General features: G+C 50.8%; 1 protein-coding gene and 1 long non-coding RNA gene across 4 annotated transcripts in view; one reads left to right on the forward strand and one right to left on the reverse strand.

Moving 5' to 3' along the window:
• Positions 1 to 15,633, forward strand: part of ARHGEF37 (Rho guanine nucleotide exchange factor 37) — a 58,012-nt gene extending 42,379 nt beyond the window's left edge. For 2 of the 3 annotated variants that reach the window (XM_058280890.2, XM_071210671.1), the window contains 4 exons: positions 3,384 to 3,512; positions 7,377 to 7,572; positions 9,042 to 9,214; positions 12,667 to 15,633. In XM_058280890.2, the coding sequence (XP_058136873.1) occupies positions 3,384 to 3,512; positions 7,377 to 7,572; positions 9,042 to 9,214; positions 12,667 to 12,876 (708 nt within the window). In that variant the 3' untranslated portion in view covers positions 12,877 to 15,633. Of the gene's footprint in view, positions 1 to 3,383; positions 3,513 to 3,954; positions 4,257 to 7,376; positions 7,573 to 9,041; positions 9,215 to 12,666 lie in introns of those variants that run through there. The other variant, XM_058280896.2, reaches the window with a different exon arrangement.
• LOC105744812 (uncharacterized) lies at positions 6,776 to 13,376 on the reverse strand. The gene is made up of 4 exons (XR_009181699.2): positions 13,243 to 13,376; positions 11,812 to 11,931; positions 10,219 to 10,414; positions 6,776 to 8,126 (listed from the first exon to the last, which is right to left on the reverse strand). It is a non-coding gene; the product is annotated as an uncharacterized lncRNA (long non-coding RNA).
• Positions 15,634 to 20,542: the final 4,909 nt, after the last annotated feature.

A 20,542-nucleotide genomic window follows, 5' to 3' on the forward strand; every position in this document is an offset into this window, starting at 1 on the left:
CAAGCATGTAGTTGGTGCTGTAAGCTGTGGAGGCTCAAGCTGCCCTCATTGCACCAGGGACCAATGAAGTTCCTTCTAACTTTCTCCTTTGCTAGGGTAGGGACAGAGTCACAGTAATGTGGAATAACCCAAGTGCAGGCCTAGACTGTAGTTGCCCAGAGAGACTGATGGAGCTTCACATCCCTTTCTCCCCTACCTGGGGCAGGGATGGAGCTGCAGGTGTGGGCAGCAATCTATGCAGTACGGGTGCTAAGATGACCGCAGTTGCCCTGGTAGACTTTTGATTTTCAGTCTATGCCAGCCAAAGTTCCCTGCAGTTACCTGTATAGGCTGGTGCAGGGCTCCTCAGCCTCCTCCCCACCAGAGGTGGGGCTGAAGCCTAGGCTAGGGCTGCAGGCTGATCTGCATGAAAGAAACTGGTTCCTGCCGACACTGAGAGTTTCAGTCAGCCCAGTTTCCCCTCAGGCAGGGGATGGGGTCAAAATGGCAGCTACTGGCCTCTTTTTGACTTGGGCTGGTTCTCATCCCAGCTGTTGCCAGTGTTACCTCTTAGCCAGTCAAGTCTACCAATCTCCTCCTTCCCTGTTTCTGGAAAGCCTGCTGTCTCCTCCTTCCCTGTTTCTGGAAAATGGAGCTTCCAATACCCGTCACAGAGCAGCTCCTGGGGCGGCTTGTGCCACCAGGTAGGACAATCACCAGCCTCCACGTCTTGGCAAGTAATTTCCCGGAGAGGCTGGCACAGGTCCCCGCAGCTTCCTCCCTGCTGGAGGTGGCACTGGGGCCTAGGCTAGAGCTGCAATATGATCGGGATGGGAAGAAGCCGGTCCCCACCAGCACTGGGATTTTCAATCTGCCCTGCTTCCCCTTGTGCCAGGCATGAAGTCAAGATGGCGGCTCCCGGCCTCTTTCTGACCTGGATAGGCTCAAACCTTAGCTGTTCTCAGGATCATACTGTAGCCCACTGAATTTACTCATCAGTAGCTGAAACTGGTGCTCAACTGTCTCTTCCTCCCCCGTTTTGGGGAAGTGGAGCTTTCAATTCCAGCCGCGGAATAGCTCTGGAGGTCTCTTGTGCCTCCAGTGGAGGATGGGTACCGGCCTCCGGGGCATGGAGCGCTCTACTTAGGAGTCTTCTCTGCAGACGGGCAGTCTCCTCCTTCTACTCCTTCAAAGACATTGCAGGATGCTCTTCTGGTCTCCTGGAGCCCCCAAACAGGTGCTTTGCTAGCTCCAGAGAGCTCTGGGTGTTTGCTAACTGCCCTGTAGCAGGAGCTGACTCGAGGAGCTCCTTATTCCACCATCATCTTGCTGGTTTCCCTCTTATATATATACATATTTTTTTTCTCTCCCTCCTTGGTTTTTTTTTTTTTTTAAGATTTATTTATTAATTATTATTATTTTTTATTTCTCTCCCTTTCCCTCCTCCCCCCAGTTGTCTGCTCTCTGTGTCCATTCACTGTTTGCTCTTCTGTGACTGCTTCTATCCTCATCAGCAGCACCAGGAATCTGTGTTTCTTTTTGTTGCGTCATCTTGTTGTGTCAGCTCTCCGTGTGTGCGGCGCCATTCTTGGGCAGGCTGCACTTTCTTTCACGCTGGGTGGCTCTCCTTATGGGGTGCACTCCTTGCATGGGGCTCCCCTACATGGGGGACACCCCTGCGTGGTGTGGCACTCCTTGTGTGCATCAGCACTGCACATGGGCCAGCTCCACACGGGTCAAGGAGGCCCGGGGTTTGAACCACGGACCTCCCATGTGGTAGGCAGATGCTCTATCCACTGGGCCAAGCCTGCTTTCCTTATATTTTTTAATGTAACATTTTTGGTGATCTATGTATCTTTAAAAAAAGGAAGAAAAAAACCCACCTCTCAACTCTGCAGCCCTCCCCCTGCTGCCTTTCCTCCCTCGGCCCTCTGTGCCGTCGCCCCTCTGCTCCAGCACACCCCTGATGAGAGCTTCTCCCTTTGCAGAGCCTCCTCTACCTGGAACGTCCCTCTCCACCAGGGCCTGGCAGTGTCTGACACTTAACTGGAGTCCCCAAATAGGTGATGGATGAAAGCATCCTTCCATGAAGCCCTCAGAATTCCCTCTCCCCTGGGGGGGAGACTCCACCTCCCCATTCTCGTGTGTGCTGCCCTCAGGATGTGCTTCTGCTTAGCGCTTACGGAGCTTGCCTTCCACAGTGATGGGTGAAGGTTTTCTCCTCACTGTGTGGGCTTTTCGTCTTCGGGCCTTTAGTAGTTTGCCTCACACCCTCTTGTTGCATTGAACCAGGCCTGAACCATCCTGCCAAAGAAACATTTATCTTTCCTCAAGGCCGATGGGCGAAGCTGATCAGATGATCTTTTGACTCTCCTCCAGCCCTCTAGTTTTCTCTCTTGGGCCTCCAGCCCTCCTTCACTTAGGCTGAGACGTGCAAGGTTGGGGAGTGTTTGGGGATGCCAGTACAGGGGAGGTCAACTTGGTAAAAGAAAGTGAGGGCATTTGAATGTCCATTTCCTGATTAATCCTGTTAGGTGGAACGTTAGGGCCTGTCCATCACTGACACCAGCCTGTCTTATCTGTGTCCCATGGTCCCTTCACCTGTACCAGGCCCTGCACAGTTTAGGAAGGGCCTACATGGTAGAAACCTCAGCCTTTCTGGGGGTAGAAAGGTTCAAAGTCAGAACCAAGAGCGATGAGATGAGTTGGGTGACAAGCAGAAAGGCCACGTCCCTGCTAGCCGTGGGGTCTCACCCCCACTGTGGCTGTCTGATGAGAATGCAGGAGATTCTTAACAGAGCCGGGGTCTCAGGACAGAATGGTAGTCAGAAGTCTTGGGGTTGCAAGTAACGTAAACCCAAACCAAACCAGCTAGCAGAAAGGAGAATTTATTGATTTTGTGTAACTGGGAGATTGGGAGGTAGATCAAGCCTCAGGTATGGATATGTTCAGTACAGAGCACATTGCCAGGGCTCTTCCCCTCTCTGGGATATCTTTATTCTCAGTCTGGCTTTTTTTTTCCCCTGGTGGGAGAGATGGGTACTGACCGTTCAGACCATTTACCTTTACAGCTCATAATCCAACGGAAGAGTGACCCTTCATATACTAAATCTGACGGGAGGCTGCCGATTGGCCTTGCGTGGGTCCATTGTCCATCCTTGGACCTTCCCCAGGGCTGCCAGTCCTGTGGCTACAGCACCAGCAGGGCCGAGAGGGGCAGTGCTGCTGGCCCCTGTGGAAGGGCACGTTCTTAAAGGAGAGGGGGCCAGTAGGCAGAAAAAGACGATAGCTGACCACGACAAAAAGAGCCATCCTAACACACCTGTGCTAGAAGGTGGGCTGCCGGGGTCCCCCGCCCGGTCTCCCGGGGAGAACTCTGCTGACAGTGTCTGTGCCCCACCCAGCTGCCCCACCACCTCCTCTCTGAGCCGGCCTTCAGGAAGCTCGTGGAAGACATGCTTGCGCAGACCAGCGACCAGCTTCGGTCCTTCCGCGAGAACTTCGAGAAAGTGCTGCCACCTTCCACCATACAAGTAAGTGACCCCCACCTCCCCGCCCCCCAAAAAAGACTGTCCAGCCCTTTACCTGTCAGTGGGGTAAGGCTCAACCCCTGCTTTCCTTTCTCCTTTCTTTTCCCAATGTTTCCTTTTACCCATGTGTAGCAATTTGATATTATTTATTAATTCCAAAAGAATATTTTAGATTATGTTTGTAAATTGGTCTGTTCCTCTGGGTGTGATCCCCTTTGGTTATGTTAGATTCAGCTGAGATGTCTTTGATTAAATTATGTTAAGATTAGGGCTTGATTCAGCCATGTCAGTAGACTGTGACAGTCCCCATTCCCTTGGTGGGCTATATAAAGGGACACTCATTCAAGAACACAGAAGCAGATACACGATAAAAGAGAGAAAGCTCCACAGACATGCAAGAGGATCCTGCAGCCCTGGGAAGAGAGTTAAGCCTTTCACCTGACAGTTTACAGCTGACCTTGTGAAGAGAGCAAAGGTGCTAAGCCTGGAAGGAAATGAGCTACAGGAAGAAAGACAAGCCCTGTGCCAGCCGACAGCTGCGATTGGAAGAAGCTGGGACCACAGAGCCTTAAGAGGGAAGATGAAGGCTGAACCCTTGCACACATCGCCTGCTGTCTTGCTTCAACATGTGGCAATGGACTTTGGTGAGGAAGTACCTCTTATAGTACCTTGAGTTGGACTCTTTAAGCTGTGACTGTAAGCTTCTATACTACATAAATACCCTTTATAAAAGCCAACAGAGTTCCGGTACTTTGCACTGGCACCCCTTTGGCTGACTAATACACCATGGAAATGCTTTCTTTTCTCCTTGCCTTTCTCCATTCTCTCTGTGAGCCGTGGGGTAGGGGTGAGACGCACACCCACATATACACATGCTGTGCATGGACAAGAGGAGAACAAACTCTTGGGTCAGGAATAAGAAAAGCCAAACATTTTACTCTATCAGGTGAAATTTGATATTGTAGGTAGGTGATGTTAACATCCAGTAACCTGGAACTTCCTCAAAATTTTCAGCAAAATTTATCCTCTTTCCTTCTAACTGAACCTGCCTAACATAGCAGCATATGAATAAAAAAATCATTTAAATTTTCTCTTTTCTATGGTACTTTTTGATTGCAAAGGACAGTATTTCAGCTGCATGAGGGTTAAAGAAGCCTTACTGGCAAAATGCCTTTGTAAAAATATTTTTCTAAAATATTCCAGCCCACCTGAAGGGTGCACCTCGGTGAAGTATGAAGTAGCTGTAAGGGGAAGGGTCTCCCACAGTGTTGACAAAACGTGGATCTGAGGCGGCAGACTTGGCCCAGTGGTTAGGGCGTCCGTCTACCACGTGGGAAGTCCGCAGTTCAAACCCTGGGCCTCCTTGACCCGTGTGGAGCTGGCCCATGTGCAGTGCTGATGTGTGCAAGGAGTGCCATGCCATGCAGGGGTGTCCCCCGCGTAGGGGAGCCCCATGCGCAAGGAGTGTGACCCTTAAAGAGAGCTGCCCAGTGCAAAAGAAAGTGCAGCCTGCCCAGGAATGGCGCTGCACACATGGAGAGCTGACACAACAAGATGACGCAACAAAAAAAAGAAACACGGATTCCCCTGCTGCTGACAACAACAGAAGGGGACAAAGAAGACGCAGCAAATAGACACAGAGAACAGACAACTGGGGTGGGGGGGGGGAAGGGGAGAGAAATAAAAACAAAACAAAACACAACACATAGATTTGTGAAAACTGAAGCTGTGTATTCGGTCATATGAGAGATGTGATTCATGTGTGAAGTGAGGGGGCAGGAGGGAGCCCCAGGGTTCCCCACCAGGGCCGGGGACCTTAGAGACACAGGAGCCCAGGGAGCTGGGCAGAGCAAGAGGCCTTTGCACGTGGTTGGAGGGCAGGGAGCGTCAGAGACCACCAGGAAGACTGTCAGTTCCAGGCGGGGTGGCTGATTCTTCTTTGGACCACAGCTGTCCCACCTCCTGTCCCACACTTGTTACTGCCCGAGCAGAGACCTCAGCACTGGCTGTGTCATGGGCCCTGCAACTGGGGAAAGAGGAAGGGTGCAGAGAATGAACAGAGCAGCCTACAGACAGTATGGAAACCTCTCTCTTTCTACTGAGAACAAATTCGGATACCATTTTTCTTATTTCAAAAGCAATCCATAGGGAAGAGGATTTGGCCCAATGGATAGAACGTCCGCCTACCACATGGGAGGTCTGCGGTTCAAACCCCAGGCCTTGACCCGTATGGAGCTGGCCCACGTTCAGTGCTGATGCACGCAAGGAGTGCCCTGCCACGCAGGGGTGTTCCTGCGTAGGGGAGCCCCACGCGCAAGGAGTGTGCCCTGTAAGGAGAGCCGCCCAGTGCGAAAGAAAGTGCAGCCTGCCCAAGAATGGCGCCACCCACATGGAGAGTTGATGCAGCAAGATGACACAACAAAAAGAAACATAGATTCTGGGTACCGCTGACACAAGTGGACACAGAGCAGACAACTGGGGGGGGGGCGGGTAAGGGAAGAGAAATAAAAAAACAACAACAAACAATCCATGCTAGTGTAGAAAGATTAGAAAACACAAAAACAAAAAGAAGAAACAAGTGAAAACATCCATCATCTCAGTGTGTAGATGATGGTAGATTGCAGATTGGTGGGAAGAGACACACACTCCCCTGCCTCCCCACCACACTGCCTACAAATTCCTGAAAGATTGGACTAAGGGTACAGAACCCACGTCAAGTGAGGTGGTGGCTCAGGGCCGGGCAGTGGTGATGTCTTCATGTGCCTTCCCCTGCCGTCCCTCCAGGGGGCGCTGCTATTCGCGAAACAGGCAGGGGCCTGCCAGACTAGAGAAAGCAAGCAAATGTTTCCTACACTCCAGCGTTTTATACTCGGGCTACCACCACCCTCTTGGAAAAACCTACTCCAACCGTCTGTTTAAGAGCCTGTCTAGAAGCATCAGGCTCTCCAGGTTCCGGATCATGACTCGGCCGGGTTAATGGCAGAGTCTGTGCCCCAGTGTCCCTGAAGGTGCTTCTGCCTACCTCCCCACCCCCCACCCACCTGGAGATAACCAGGGAGGAGGGGGTGGAAATGCAAATAGGCCATATATTGTAAATATATAGTGAACATTTTTAGTTTCTTCTTGTTTTTACAACAAGGAGACAATCACCCTGGGTCTCTTCTTATTGATGTTCTTCCTGGAAGCAGTGAATGGAAAAGCAAGGAAAATGCCTGGAGATTTTTGGATGAGCTGAAAATGCCACTGAATCTCTCTCTCCAGTGATATGACAGTTTCCATCAGAGCAAAATGCTCTCCTGTGTTTTTATTACACCCTTCATGAAGCCTTGTAAATGAGCAGTACTCAGATATGTACAGATTAAAAGTGAATGGAATAAAAATGGGCATTCCTTCATTAGCACGTGTGGGCGGGCCTCCCATGGGCGGTCCTCTGCTTGTGCCAGAGATGCCAGGTTGATCAGATGCCCGCACAAGGCTCCCCCTCAAGTGAAGTCAAAAGACCTGGAGGAGGTAACTTCCTGTGGGATAACTTGGCTGGATATTATGGGGAGCTTCAAGGGCTCAATTCTGGGAGGTCTGTAACAAATTTTGGATTAGAAATTTGGAGAATCCCAGAAGTGATTTTAGAGGTCAAGTTCGAGGTTTCTTCTGAGGTGCCTTTGGATACCAAGAGCATGCATCTCCCACCTGATCCAGCCATCGACTAGCGAGGGCACTGTGGCCCCAGTCAGGACCAGCCCTTGTGCAGGGTCTCCAGCTCTCAGCAGCAGAGGCAGGCCCAGGCCCAGGCACATGGGCAAATGTTGGTGCCGGCTTTGGCACGTTCACTTGAGCACCTGTGTCTGTGTCTGTCCTTCCTTTTCCCAGCCACTCCTTCCAGGAGCTGAGCACCAGGTGCAGTCCCTTCTGAGCAGGTATGGCCCTGGAAAGCTGTACCAGGTGACAAGCAGCATCAGCGGGTCTGGGACGCTCGATCTGACACTGCCACGGGGTCAAATCGTGGCCCTCCTTCAAAACAAGGACACCAAAGGCAACAGTGGCCGCTGGCTGGTGGACACCGGAGGTATGTGTGGGACCTGGTGGGCCCTTCCTGTCCCGGTAGAGACCAGTGGAGGGATGGAGGGACATGGGCACTCTCATGGGCCGAAGTCTAGCTGTGCAATCCAGGAAGGGGAGGAGCACACGTGACAGATGCAGAGTTGGGGGCACAGTGTAGGACATAGCATGACTCAGTAGTGCATGAAATGCCAAAAGGAGGAACTCAGTCTTTCACTGCAGCATCCGTTATCAAGCACTTACTGTGTGTCGGGTGCTGTGCAAGATAAGGACCTGGCTTTGGGGACCTCATAGACTACTGGGGTAGAAGGACATATATGGAGAGCACTTCAGCATCACCTTGCAAGCTGGAGATATGCACCGAGAAGGGCTGCTTGGATCCCAGCTGCAGTAACTGGAGTTCAAGGTCCAGGAGGAGGGAGGTGATTTTCCGGCCCCGCTGCACTGGCCGTCCCTTGGGGTGTGCTGCTCAGGTCCAGGCGCCTCAGTGACACAAAGCTGGATGCAGAGGGGCACCGTGAGTCCAGGACGAGATGCTGTGGGGCCCAGCAGAGCATTTTCCTAAGTGGGACATGTGTTACACAGGATTTTTGTTAGGGGATCCATGGACAGATTTCCCTCCTACAGACAGTTTTTATTATAATTGTTACTTGGATATCTTAATGTGTATTAGAAAAAATATAACTGATTCATAAAACCCATGGTTTTATTTCTCTAAGACATATTTATTCATAGGAGTCAAGACTAAGTTTTTAAAAGTGAGTCCCTTAAAAAATTAAGAAAACAGCACACCAGGCAGACACCATGCACGGGTACTGCCATGACTTGAGGTGGGGAAACAGCAGAATGGGGAGTGAAGGCAAGGCTCCCGGGGCCACGGGGCCTGGGTGTGAATCCCAGCTCCCACACTTGACCAGCTGCAGGATCTCGGGGAAGTTATGAGCCCCTCTCCCCTCTTGGCTCGAAGGTAAAAGGGCGATAACAGAGCTGATGTGAAGAGATAATTAAATGCCCATCCTGGCGAGCTCTGGGGAAGGGAGAGCCATTCGTAACGATGGCAACCAGAGCAGCACGAGTGCAGTTGCTACATTCGAAGGAACTAGGGGTGCCTGGAGAAGAGAAAGCAATTTCTGCCCCCTGGGGAAGGCCGTCCTGGGGAGAAGCAGCAGCCTTGTTCTGGGTGGCCACGAGAAGGAGTGGGGTAGCGGGGCCAGCACCAGGGAAGCAGTTTTCACCTAAGAAAGGAACACCTTTAACTCTGTCAGAGCTGTTCAAATGAAGCAGGCTGCCTCAGTAGGGAATGAGCCTCCTGTCCCTGGGGGCATGCAAGCAAAGGCTAGAAACTGTGTGTGTGTGTGTGTTCCAGGATGACTTTCCCAGGTCTCCTTAGTGCTCAGCAGCTGTATTGGAGATATTTGTACCCATGATTTCCCTGTTCCTAAAGGGGTGGCGAATAACCTTCTGCACATCCCCTAGGACATCGGGGGTACGTGTCGGCTGGGAAACTGCAGCCGTACCAGCTCGTGCCTGGTGAAGGAGAGCTCGGAAGGCAGGCGGGGCCACACAAGGATTTCCAACAGCCAACGCCAGAGCCCGCCCCGGTCCCAGTTCCCTCTGTCCCAGCACCCTCTGTCCCAGCTGTGACCCAGGTGAGTGTGGGAGGGGGTGGGGCTTGCCTCCCCCTGGCCACCTGGACAGCAGCTTTGAGTTGCCTCTGCTGTCGAGGTGTAACTCCTGTCCAGAGGCACTGCCACCTGGGGAGGCTGGGGGGTGATCAGTGACCACACAAGGACCTGGCCAGGGTGGGACCAGGAGATAGGAATCCTGGGACAGATTCCAATGTGCCCCCCCACCCCATCAACAACTGATAACTAATTCCCTGCCTGCCAGCAGAGCAAGTAGGATTCATTCCTTCATCGCCTCATTTATGTATTTATTCATTTACTGTTTGCCAGGCAGTGTACTAGGTGAGAGACAAAAGAATGAGTAAAAGTAAATCATGGTTTTTATCTTCCTCAAATTTATATTCTGGGGTAGGGAAAACAGTGACTAACAAAATAATCACATGAATAATTGTAAACCTGCAGCTGTGATAAATGCTACAGCCGTAGATCTGGGAGAGGTTCAGGAAAGGTTTTTCTGAAAACGATGATGTGTTTTCTCAGATATGAAAGATGGGTAGAAATTAATTTGAGGAGGGGGATGTGCTGGGGTGAGGATAGGAAGAGGTTTCCAGAGAGTTCACAGCACATGCAAAGGCCCGGTGGCAGGCAAGGACAAGGGCCGTGTGAGGAACCGAATGAAGCCGGTGTGGCCGGGGAAGAGGAGGGGCAGCGGGGAGCAAGAAGCAGCTGGGAAGCTGGGCGGGGGCCCGGCCAGCAGGGTCTCGTGGCTTTGGTGAGGATGTCAGTCTGTCTTTAAAAGATGATGGGAAACGTGTATGCGAATCTTCCTATCAGCATTATACCTAATAGCCAAAAAATAAAAACAATCAAATATCTGTCAACTCATGCATACAATGGAATATTTTTCAGCCATAGAAAGGAGTGAAGCTACAACATGGCTGAACCTTTGTTTTAATTTACTGGTGAAGGCAATGTACCAGAAATGGGCTGGCTTTTTACAGTGGGGATTTATTAAGTTGCAAGCTTACAGTTCAGAGTCTGAGGAAAATGTCTGAATCAAGGCATCAGGCAGTGCTCTCGCCCCCAAGACTGGCTGCTGGCAATCCTGGGCTCCTCTGTCATGTGGGAAGGCACGTGGTGGAGTCTGCTGGCCTCTGCCTTCTCCCCTGGGCTCTGTTGCTTTCAGCTTCAGGCTGCTGCATCGATGGCTTTCTCTCTCAGCTTCTATGGGTTTGTGACAGGTTAAGATTATTTTATGAACCCCAAAAAGAAAAAGATGTTCGTAAATGAATCTATTCCTCTGGGTGTGACACCCTTTGATTGCATTAAATTCAGTTGAGGTCCTTTCATTAGAATACTTGATAAGATTGATTTAGGGCTTTTGGTCGGATTGTGTCAGTGACGCATGACTCAGGTTGCGTCCCTGCCCCCTTGCTGAGTCTAATATAAACGGAAACACAGAAAGAAGCTAACACAGACACAGGAAGAGGAAGCTGCTGTATTTGATCCTGCCATGAGAGAGGTTTTGCCCACAGCTGAGCTGCAAAGAAGGAAGCCCCCAAGAGGCTCAGGGAACTGAGGCCCAGACAGAGAGAAGGCCCAGGAAGAGACAAGCCATATGTCAGGTTTGCCTACAGCTGCAGAAAGGCAGAGACCTCGGAAGAGATTGGTGACCATCTCACCACATGGCAGTTGACTTTGATGAGAAGGCGTTTCTGATGGTGCCTCGGTTTTCACAGCCTTGGCACTGTAAGCTTTTACCCCAAATAAATACCCTTTATAAAAGCCAACCCATTTCTGGTCATTTGCATCGGCAGCCCTTTGGCAAACTAAAACAGGGTTCCTCTCTGAGCTCCTGTGTCTCTCTCTGTATTCATCCTGTTTATAGAAGACTTTGGTAAGGATTAAGACCCATCTTGGGTCATGCCTTACTGAAGTAATCTAATCAAAAGGCCCTCTAACTGAAGTGACCAAATCAAAAGTTCCCATCTACAATAGGTTCACACCCACAGGAATGGATTAGCTCTAAGGACATAATCTGCATCCTTAAAACTGTCACAACCTTGAACACAATATGTTCAGTGAAAGAAGCCAGGCACAAACATAGTACATGATTCCATTTATATGAAATGTCCAGAATCGGCAAATCTAAAGAGACATAAAGTAGATTAGTGGTTGCTGGTAGAGGGGAACGGGAGATGGGAATTGACTGCTAATGGTTATCAGGGGTGATGAAATGTTCTAGAACTATATAGAGCTGATGGCTGCACAAGGATCTCACTAGATGGCTTAGCTGCCCAACTCAACCCCAGCCCTTCCCTCTTAGAGGGAAATAAGGTTGCCCACCACCCAGCTCTAGCCAATGTGGGTGGTGTCTCTGGGAACCCCAGCCAGGGCCTCGGATGGGAAGGGAGAGCCAGGCCGTCCTCTGTCTCTGGGTGTTGTGTGGCAGAAGTACACGCTGCCCAGCCCTACCTCTGCCATCAGCCAGGGTGCCAGGGAAACGCAAAGCCAAGGGGAGAACCGGGCCTTCCTCCTCTGCCCACCTTTTACATTTTTCAGAGAAGGGGTCCTGTATCATGACAGAAACTCAGGTCAAGGCCTCTGCCTTCAGCTCTTACCTTGGCTCAGCCGTCCATCTGCCCAAACACCTCAGCTGCTTCCTCCTTGTCCTTGGGACTGCTCCGTGGGACTCACGTGGGATGACCCCTTCCTTGCTCTTTATAATTCCTGAGGCTTGGCTAATAATAATAACAGTAATGGTGAAAATAGCAGCCTGCACTTAGTGAGCTCTTACCATCTTACCATGTTCCAGGCACGGCCTGAAGCCCTATCTAGGCATGCAGCCATGCGCTAAGGTCCCACTGTTACATGCAGGGGTGGGGGTCATTACTCCCATTTTGCAGATGATGAAACCGAGGCCCAGGGAGGTTACATATTAGCCTAACAAATGCCCTCCTGTCCAAATTTTCCTTCAGTTCAATGTCTTTTCCTAAGAAGTAACCAAGTTGCCCAACCTCCTGTCTCTGCTTTAAGCTGGGAAACTGGCCTGAGCAGATGAAACCCTTAGATCTGGGGCGGCAGGGAGGGAAAGGGTGCTGGGTTCTCTGCTCGGTGAGATGGCAGCAGGATGGAGAGCACCCACGGCCGTCAGACAGGCCTCAAATTCCAGCTCTGCCGTGTGATTTTGAATGCCAGATAAGTCTGTTTCCTTATCTGAAAAGGGGGGCAAATCAAATGATAGAATTGTTGTGAGAACCCAAACCAGGTCAAGGGTCAGAGCAGTGCCTGCCACCTAGTAAGTACCAGCCGCAGCAGTAACAGGGTTTGTTCTCCTTATTAGTACAAACGCTGTGCTGGGAGGTGACGAGTGGCCAGCAGAGGGGCGAGGCGGGTGGGGAGGTGGAGGCGCAGCCCTGTGGGTTGGGTGTCCTGCTTCCCACCCCCACCGGCTCTGTTTCCTCCCGCTGTTCTAGGTGGTGGCGGTGTACCCCTTTGTGGCCAGAAGCAGCCATGAGGTCAGTCTGCAGGCAGGCCAGCCGGCCACCGTCCTGGAGGCGCAGGACAAGAAGGGGAACCCGGAGTGGAGCCTCGTGGAAGTGAATGGACAGAGGGGATACGTGCCTTCCAGCTTCCTGGCCAGGACGCCGAGCCCTGCTCCGTGGGGCTGGAGCCTGCCCTCTTAGGGGCCCTCTCAGAGCTCACGTTGCCACCGGCATGGGGAAGGCTGGTGGGCCGTGACCCTGGGAGGGCAAAGGGACAGAGGAGACGGGTGTGGACGGGAAGGTGAGGTCGGAGCTGGAGGAAGAGCACCCAGCAGGCACATAAAGAAGCGGTTCCCACCCGGGTCCCAGCCGACCGGCCAGGACGTGCTCACGGCACACAGCAACCTTCCCTTACCACCCCCGCCTGCCCCCGGCACCTGCCGGGGGAGAGGTCACCCAGGTGAAAGCTCCCTGCCTCCTGGGTGGTCTCAGCGAGGGGACTGCGGAAGTCGAGAGTGCCTAGCCTAACAGTTCACCTCCTAAGTTTCCTATCAGGAGACATCATACCTGAGTGGTCATCTTTTATTTCTCCACGCTGGGAGCTGAGCTTTCTGGGCAGTGAACCGGTGGGTGCCCTCTCAAGAAGGGAGCTCTGGGTTTGCTGGTACGGTGGTGGCTGGGTTCCCAGAAGGTTCTGGGCACTGGGCGCGGTGCGATCAAGTCACAGTTCTGGAATGCATGTGGGCCAGTGCAGAGGCAGTTCCTGGGAAGAGGGGGTTTTGAGGTTGGGCGGGGTGCCTGCAGCTCTTTGTGGTAGTTGTACTTAGCTGCTTTCTCTGGAAGAGGAGACAAAGCAGCATGCAAATCATGGAGGAAGCTCTGTGAAGTAGATGATCAAAAGCCTTCTGGGTGGGGGAGGTTAGGTCATGTCTTAGGTAGGTTTCCTGTTTCTGGGTAGAAGGGGAGCCAGGGGGAAATCCCCAGTGGCTTCAGGAAGCCGCTGAGGGCCTGGAGCAGCGGAGGATGTGATAACACTTGGCTGTGGGACCTTAGACATGACACAACCTCAGTTTCCCATCCATGAAGTCCATCTCGCTGAGTTGTGAGAAAGACTTGAGGCTAAGAACGTAAGACTCCTTGTAAACTGTGAAGTGAGTACAAAATGTAAATTACCGTTGGTAGGAGGGAGATTGCGCCAGTGCCAGCCACCTCCTGGCCCGGGCTGGCAGATGGAGGCGCACAAGCTGCCCCTCCCTGCTCCCACGGCCAGGGCAGACGGTACTCGTCAACACGGGGCCCTTCCCTGTCAACCCAGGTTCTCCCTCAGGATCCTTCTCAATACTAAACAACGACAAAGAAAAGATGGAAAAATAAGTACTGTGTTCTAGGTCGCCGGTCTCTTGGACTCGGTAACAAAATCAAACCTGTTTGCCATCCCTCTCCAGAACCTGGAAATTGACGCCCCTCAACAGATATTCGGTTCACGGAAGTCCAGCCCGTTGGAGCAATTTGGGAGCAGTTGCTGTTGGATCATTACCTCTAAGTTGTTGTTGCTTTGGGCTAAGAGCCGATGCAACATTCGCAGAAGGGAGGAAAGGTGATCTGGCGTGGGCTTTCATACAAATTAATTTGAAACTGAAACCAACCCAAGTTAGAGTGTGTGTAAAAACAGGTGGCAGTTCGAACTTATTTCCAAGAACATTTCTGTGTTGGTTTAACTGTAGTGCCTAAAGCCATTAGCTCTGGTTTTTGAAGGGCTTTTAAAAATCATGTACATGTCTGTGTCAGTTTGTAACTTACCTGCTTGGGACTTGTTAAAGCATGAATGTTTTGCATACAAGACAAGAGAAACTCAGGCGCCACAATCCCTTTCCCAGCTCCAAATCCGAGTTCATTGTGCTTCCTCTGTCTGCTCAGATTTCTTATAAAAATAGGAAGCATAGGGCAGCAGGAAATAAAATAGGCCATCCGTCTGTGGGTTCCACAAATGCTTACTGAGTGCCTGCTGGCTGCCAGCAGCGATGGGCTCCGGCTCCGGCTCAGTGCTCCTCAGCGTGGCTGCTGCCTGCAGTCGCCTGGGGAGCCTTAAGCCGCACTGAAGCAGGGTCCCTCCACAGAGATTCTGAGGTCATGGGTTGGGAGTGTGTGTGGCCTGGGCCCATGAAGGGGCTTCTTGTGTGTGGTCAGGCTTGAGAACCTCTGCTCTGGAGATGCAGCCGTGGATGCCTGAGACGGACCTGGGCTCAGAGAGGGCTGTGTTGTGAGCTAGCCTTGGCCCCACTTGAGCTTTGCACTAGATGCTTCGAAAGGCTTCTGCTGAGCCGACAGCTTTAGAGGCAGTTTGAAACAGGATAGCCCATTCTGTCAGGTCCCAGAATGTATATTTAAGTGCCATTAAAAGGGAGCTGAACACAAATTGAATGTTCTTGTAGGCATAAGGGAAAGAACTAAAATATACTCAGAACCAAGTCTATCTCAGGAAGGGCAAATAAAAATGTATTCAGTAGCATGTGGGTTATAGTTTCTCGTAGACTAGGGGATGAGATTAAAAGTCACTGAGGGGTGAGAAAATGCATATTGAGACGATGGAGAATGGCCTGAATCTTCTCCAGGGAACTCTGTGTAATGTGCCTTTGCCCCCCGAATGCCTGGAACCACTGCACTGTGTCTTATTTATTTTGCTGTTGGGCTGTCATGTACTAAACCTGCTAAGGTATTATTTGCCTCTGAACTGAGCAGGAGTCTGGGAAGTTGAAGACTGATTCACAAGAGTGCCCCTTTCTCCCTGTGATGGAGTGAGACCTTGTTAACCCTTTTGGGCCCCAACCCAGTTTGGAACTTGAAGACCCTATTACAATAGTGAAGAAAGATGAATGAATTCTTGGTTAATACAATGAGCACTAGCTCAGTGAGTAACTGATGTGAATTGCTGGGAATAAAGGACATCAAAGATGAAAATGTCTGTGGAATTTGTGTGGCAGTCAGATGTCTAGGTGTGCTGTTTTTGCAATGGACCCTTGTATATGTATATAAATGGCACCCTGTCCATTCCTGTGTTCATTTAATAAGTGTCTACTATGTACCCTAGTGCCTCCAGGGCCTGACCTTAGCTGCTAGGGTAGAGCAAGAAATCAGACAGATGGGGGCCCAGTTCTCCTAGCACCACAGTCCAGTGAGGACAACAGGCATATAAACAGTCAATTACCTGCAGTGTGAAGTGTAGAAGTGTGAGGATAGGGCAATAACAGGTACCACGGGAGCCCAGGGGATGGGCCAGCTCCTGACCTAGACTTGGGGGTGAAGGGCGAAGTGATATCCAAGCTGAAGCCCAGTGGATGGCTGCGGTTAGGTGAAGGTGGCAGCGAGGGTGATGCAAAGGACCAGAGATGAGAGTTTGTGTGGCATGTTGGGGAAATGAAATGCTGTGCAGCTGGAGCATTGGGTATGTGGCGGGAATAAGATGGTTGTAGTGAGAGCTAAGTTAGAATGGGAGGTGTAATGTGAAGGCATTGGAGAGCCTCTAAAGGGTTTGCTTTTTTTAAAGATTTAGTTTTATTTATTTATGTATTTATTTATTCCCCCTCCCCTTGTTGTTTGTGCTCACTGTCTGCTCTCTGTGTCTGCTCGTCTTTTTTTTTTTTTTAGGAGGCACTGGGAACTGAACCTGGAACCTCCCATGTGAGGGAGAGGTGCTCAATCCCTTGAGCCACCTCAGCTCCCTGCTTTACTGTGTCTCTCATTGTCTTTCCCTTCGTGTCTCCTTGTTGCCTCACCCTGTTGCATCAGCTTGCCGTGCCTGCCCATCACATCAGCTCTCTGTCTTGTGTGACCTCCCATGTGGTAGGTAGGAGCTCAATTGCTTGAGTCACATCCACTTTCCTCTAAAGCGTTTGAAACCGAGAAGTGACCTGACTAGGGATGTATTTTCGGAAGATCTCTAGGCTCTGGCTGCATGCCTGACGTGTCCAGAGGCCACTGCTCACTTCATGAGGACAGGGAGCTCTGATTCATCCCAGAATCTCCCTAAGGATCTGTCATGGGACCTCGCATGAAAGACGTTCAAACATCTATCTCCCAGTGGAGATGGGGACACATCCCCTGCCTTTAAGGAATCTCTAGGCTAGTTGGGGAGACAAGACGGATAAGCAACAAGACAGCAGACCCCTAGTCTGGCCCCCTAGGGATGCTAGGGACCAGGTACTCAGACAATGGAGAGATTTGGGAGGGCTGAGGTGGTCAAGAAAAGCTTCCTGGAAGAGGTGGGGCTGGTGTGGGGCCTTGTAGGATGAGTTAGTTTGGGGAAAGCAGAGGCAAGAGAGAAGTTTTCTCAAGCCTGGGGAGGCAGCATAGTGGAATGAAAAGTACCTAGCACCTGGCCTCAGAAAACCTTAGTACAAGGCCTACTTGACCATAGCAATAGAAGATTCACTTATCATGGACTCATTAGGCAAAGAAGTTTGATGAGGATGCCAGCTTATCCTGCCCTCCAGACTCAGCCCAAATAGTACCCACTGTAGAGTTCTAGCTTATCCCAAGCAACCCTGGACTCCCTCTACCAGGACCTAACTCCTGGCAGGGAAGTCATTTTAGGGTCTATTCTGGCAAGACAGAGATGCCCTTGGCCAGGGGTCAGGAAGGGCCTGGATTCCACACTTAGCAACATTACAAGGAGCTTGGATTCTAAACAATCCATTCATCGAATCTCACTCATCTGTTTTTAGTTTTTCAGTTTTTATTGAGATATAATTCATGTATCATAACATCCACTCTTTTAAAGTGTACAGTTCAGAGGGGTTTAGTTTTCAGTTCCGTTTTTTAATTATTTACTTATCTATTTATTTATTTATTTACTTGAGGTACCGGGACCAGGGATTGACCCCATGACCTCATATATAGGAAGCTGGAGGGCTCTACCAGCTCCCCTGAGTTGTTTTTTTCATTTGTTTGCTTGTTTGTTTTGTTTTCGCTTTTAGGAAGTACCAGGGATTGAACCCAGGACTTCATACATGTGAAGCAGGCGCTCAACCACTTGAGCTACATCTGCTCCCTAATTCTGTTTTCTTATCTGTAGTTTCTGGACTTGCCTTTTCTGTTTTCTCATCTGCGAAATGGATACAACAATTCCTGTTCTCATAGGGTGGGTGAGAAGAAAGATGAGACAATGACCATGAGTTGCCTCTCATCACTTTGAGGAACAATTCTGAGACATGTGAACTGTGACCACCAGGTGGCAGCAGGGTGCTAGCAATAAGCTGAGGGAGAGGGTGGGAGGTGCCTTTGGGGTCAACCTGAAATGCCCAGGGTGGGCCAGTAGTGCAAATGAGAGGAAGGGCCAGGTGAAAGACATTAGGGGGTAGTGGGGACTATGTTGAACCTTCAGGTACATACTCAGTCAAGGAGTTGCAGCTTTTTGGCTCCAACAATTGTTGCCACATCAGAATGGGCTCCAGTGGCCCCAGACACTCTGGGAGGAAGCAGGGGTGGGACTTCTGGCCAGGTTAGATGTTGGTGGTCCTGATTTTGGGGTCCTAGGGATTTTAGGGACATCAGCAGGGCCTCTGGCCTGGGAATAGATCAGTGCATGAATAGCAGTAACCACAGCTCCAATCCAGTACTCACAGGAATGTTTCAGGATTAGGAGGGAATCCACTTTACTTGCTTAACCCAGTGCTTCACACATAGAAAGCTCTCAAACGCTGCATGCTAAAAAAACAAAAACAAAGCAAAATATAAATCTCAACACAGCCAGCCATTATGGACCTCGTTCTGCAGGCATCTCACAGGACACGCTGGTGTGGCAGTTGGTGTTGGGCGCAGACCTGTCCCCTGGGGTGGGCCCAGGGCTGGAGAACACAGATCCAGCTAGAAGAGAGTGGAGCCAGGGGAAGGAGCGGTGCGACTGGGAGGGCATGGTGATTCCGGGGCACCCTCCCTGGGCATGTGAGGGGACTCAGCGGTTATCCAGCAGGCAGGCAGGGTCCCATGATGCACTTGGGTACAGGCTTTGCTAGCATCCAGAAAGGACAGAGATCAAAGCCAGGTCAGACAGTGGCCAGCAAGGTCCTAGTCTTTGGGTTGAAGTTCAAGGACAAGACTCTGGGGACTCTGGTATCCAGCCCATTAAGGAGCTGGAGAACATGGCAGGAGGTGGGACTGAGAACTGAGCACAGGGCGGGACCCAGCTGGCAGCCCAAGGAGCTTCATACAGAGCCCCGGGTACTGGCCTAAAGCTGCTTAAAACCCTCCCCTTGGGGAAGGGATTGGTCCTAGGGACCAAGGGGGGTTGGGCCTGAGTGAGGTCTGGGGGATGAAGATGGGGGGGTCTGGCAGGCCCCACACTTCACACGCGGAACACCTGAGTTCAAAGCCCAGCTCCACACTTAACAAGCTGTTTGACCTTGTTAAACAAATTACTTAATCTCTCTGAAACCTCACTTTCCTCTTTGTGGGTAAACCAGGAAATAGCCCTACCTCAAAGGGTTGTTGGGATGTCTAAATGGGATAAAGTGTAGAGGCATTTGGCACCATATCTGATATGTATAAGTGCTTTTTTTTAAAATTTCTCTCCCCTTATCCCACCCCCCCTCCCCCTGCCAGTTGTCTGTTCTCTGTGTCTATTTGCTGTGTGTTCTTTGTCCGCTTCTGTTGTCAGCAGCACAGGAATCTGTGTTTCTTTTTGTTATGTCAACTTGCTGAGTCAGCTCTCCGTGTGTGCGGTGCCACTCCTGGTCAGGCTGCACTTTCTTTCTCGCTGGGCGGCTCTCCTTACGGGGTGCACTCCTTGCGCATGGGGCTCCCCTACGCGGGGGACGCCCCTGCGTGGCAGGGCACTCCTTGAGCGCATCAGTACTGCACATGGGCCAGCTCCATATGGGTCAAGGAGGCCCGGGATTTGAACCGCGGACCCCCCATGTGGTAGACGGACACCCTAAACACTGGGCCAAGTCCGCTTCCCTGTATAAGTGCTTAAGAGATGATGGCTTCTTGATCACAAGCCAATTTTGCTCCCTCTTCCCCCAGTACTCCTGCCAGACTTAGCAGCAATCCCATGGCAGAGTTTTCCCTTCTCTGGGTTAATCGTCCCTGTGCCTTCAGCCTTTCCTCTCATGCCTGTGTTCCTGACCCTTCGCCACCTGGAATTCTCTGAAAAATACCCCCTCAGTGCATGAACTCTTTCAAAACTGAAAGCAAGCCTATGTCTTAAGAGGCTAAACGTTGTTCCCTGGTGAACATGAACTGTGTCCCCGAATCCTCTCTGGTGACTAGAGTCAGCCATCTTGAATTACTTCAGTCTCAGGACGCTTTCACAATCTGCTGACAGTGCAGCTGCAGATAGCCTGGCTGCTCTGGTGGGAGTTTTGTGAGTATACCTATCTCCCACTTTTTTTTTTCAAATTTCTAAAAAATGCTTTATTTCAATGTTTTATCCCCATAAAAAAACCATAAAATAAAAATACAAACACAACGACTTACACAAACGCACACACAAAGGAATTGCTCATGTACTCACCCCCTTTGACAATGGGAGGAATCTCAATATCCATTGTCTTCATCTCCCCCCTCCCCCACTCTCGCTGTCCCCACCTCCCAGGTCCACGATTCCAAGGTATGATTCTCCACGTAGAAGCTCATGTGTCCCCCACTCCGACCCTGAGAACCACAGCCACTGGCCTGAAACACTTTGTCTAGATTTTCTTTCTTTCTTTCTGTAGTTTGTACTGTGAAGATCATATGCTTTTTGTTTTCCTAAATGTATTGCAATATGCACGTAATATGTTATTTGGTAATAAAGTTGAACCTTGAATTTGAATTATATCATCTCTCCCCAATAATCTTTCATACTTCTTAAGCTCCCCTGGAAGGTACA

The sequence above is a fragment of the Dasypus novemcinctus genome, chromosome 2, assembly GCF_030445035.2.
Source record: "Dasypus novemcinctus isolate mDasNov1 chromosome 2, mDasNov1.1.hap2, whole genome shotgun sequence".
NCBI lineage: Eukaryota > Metazoa > Chordata > Mammalia > Cingulata > Dasypodidae > Dasypus > Dasypus novemcinctus.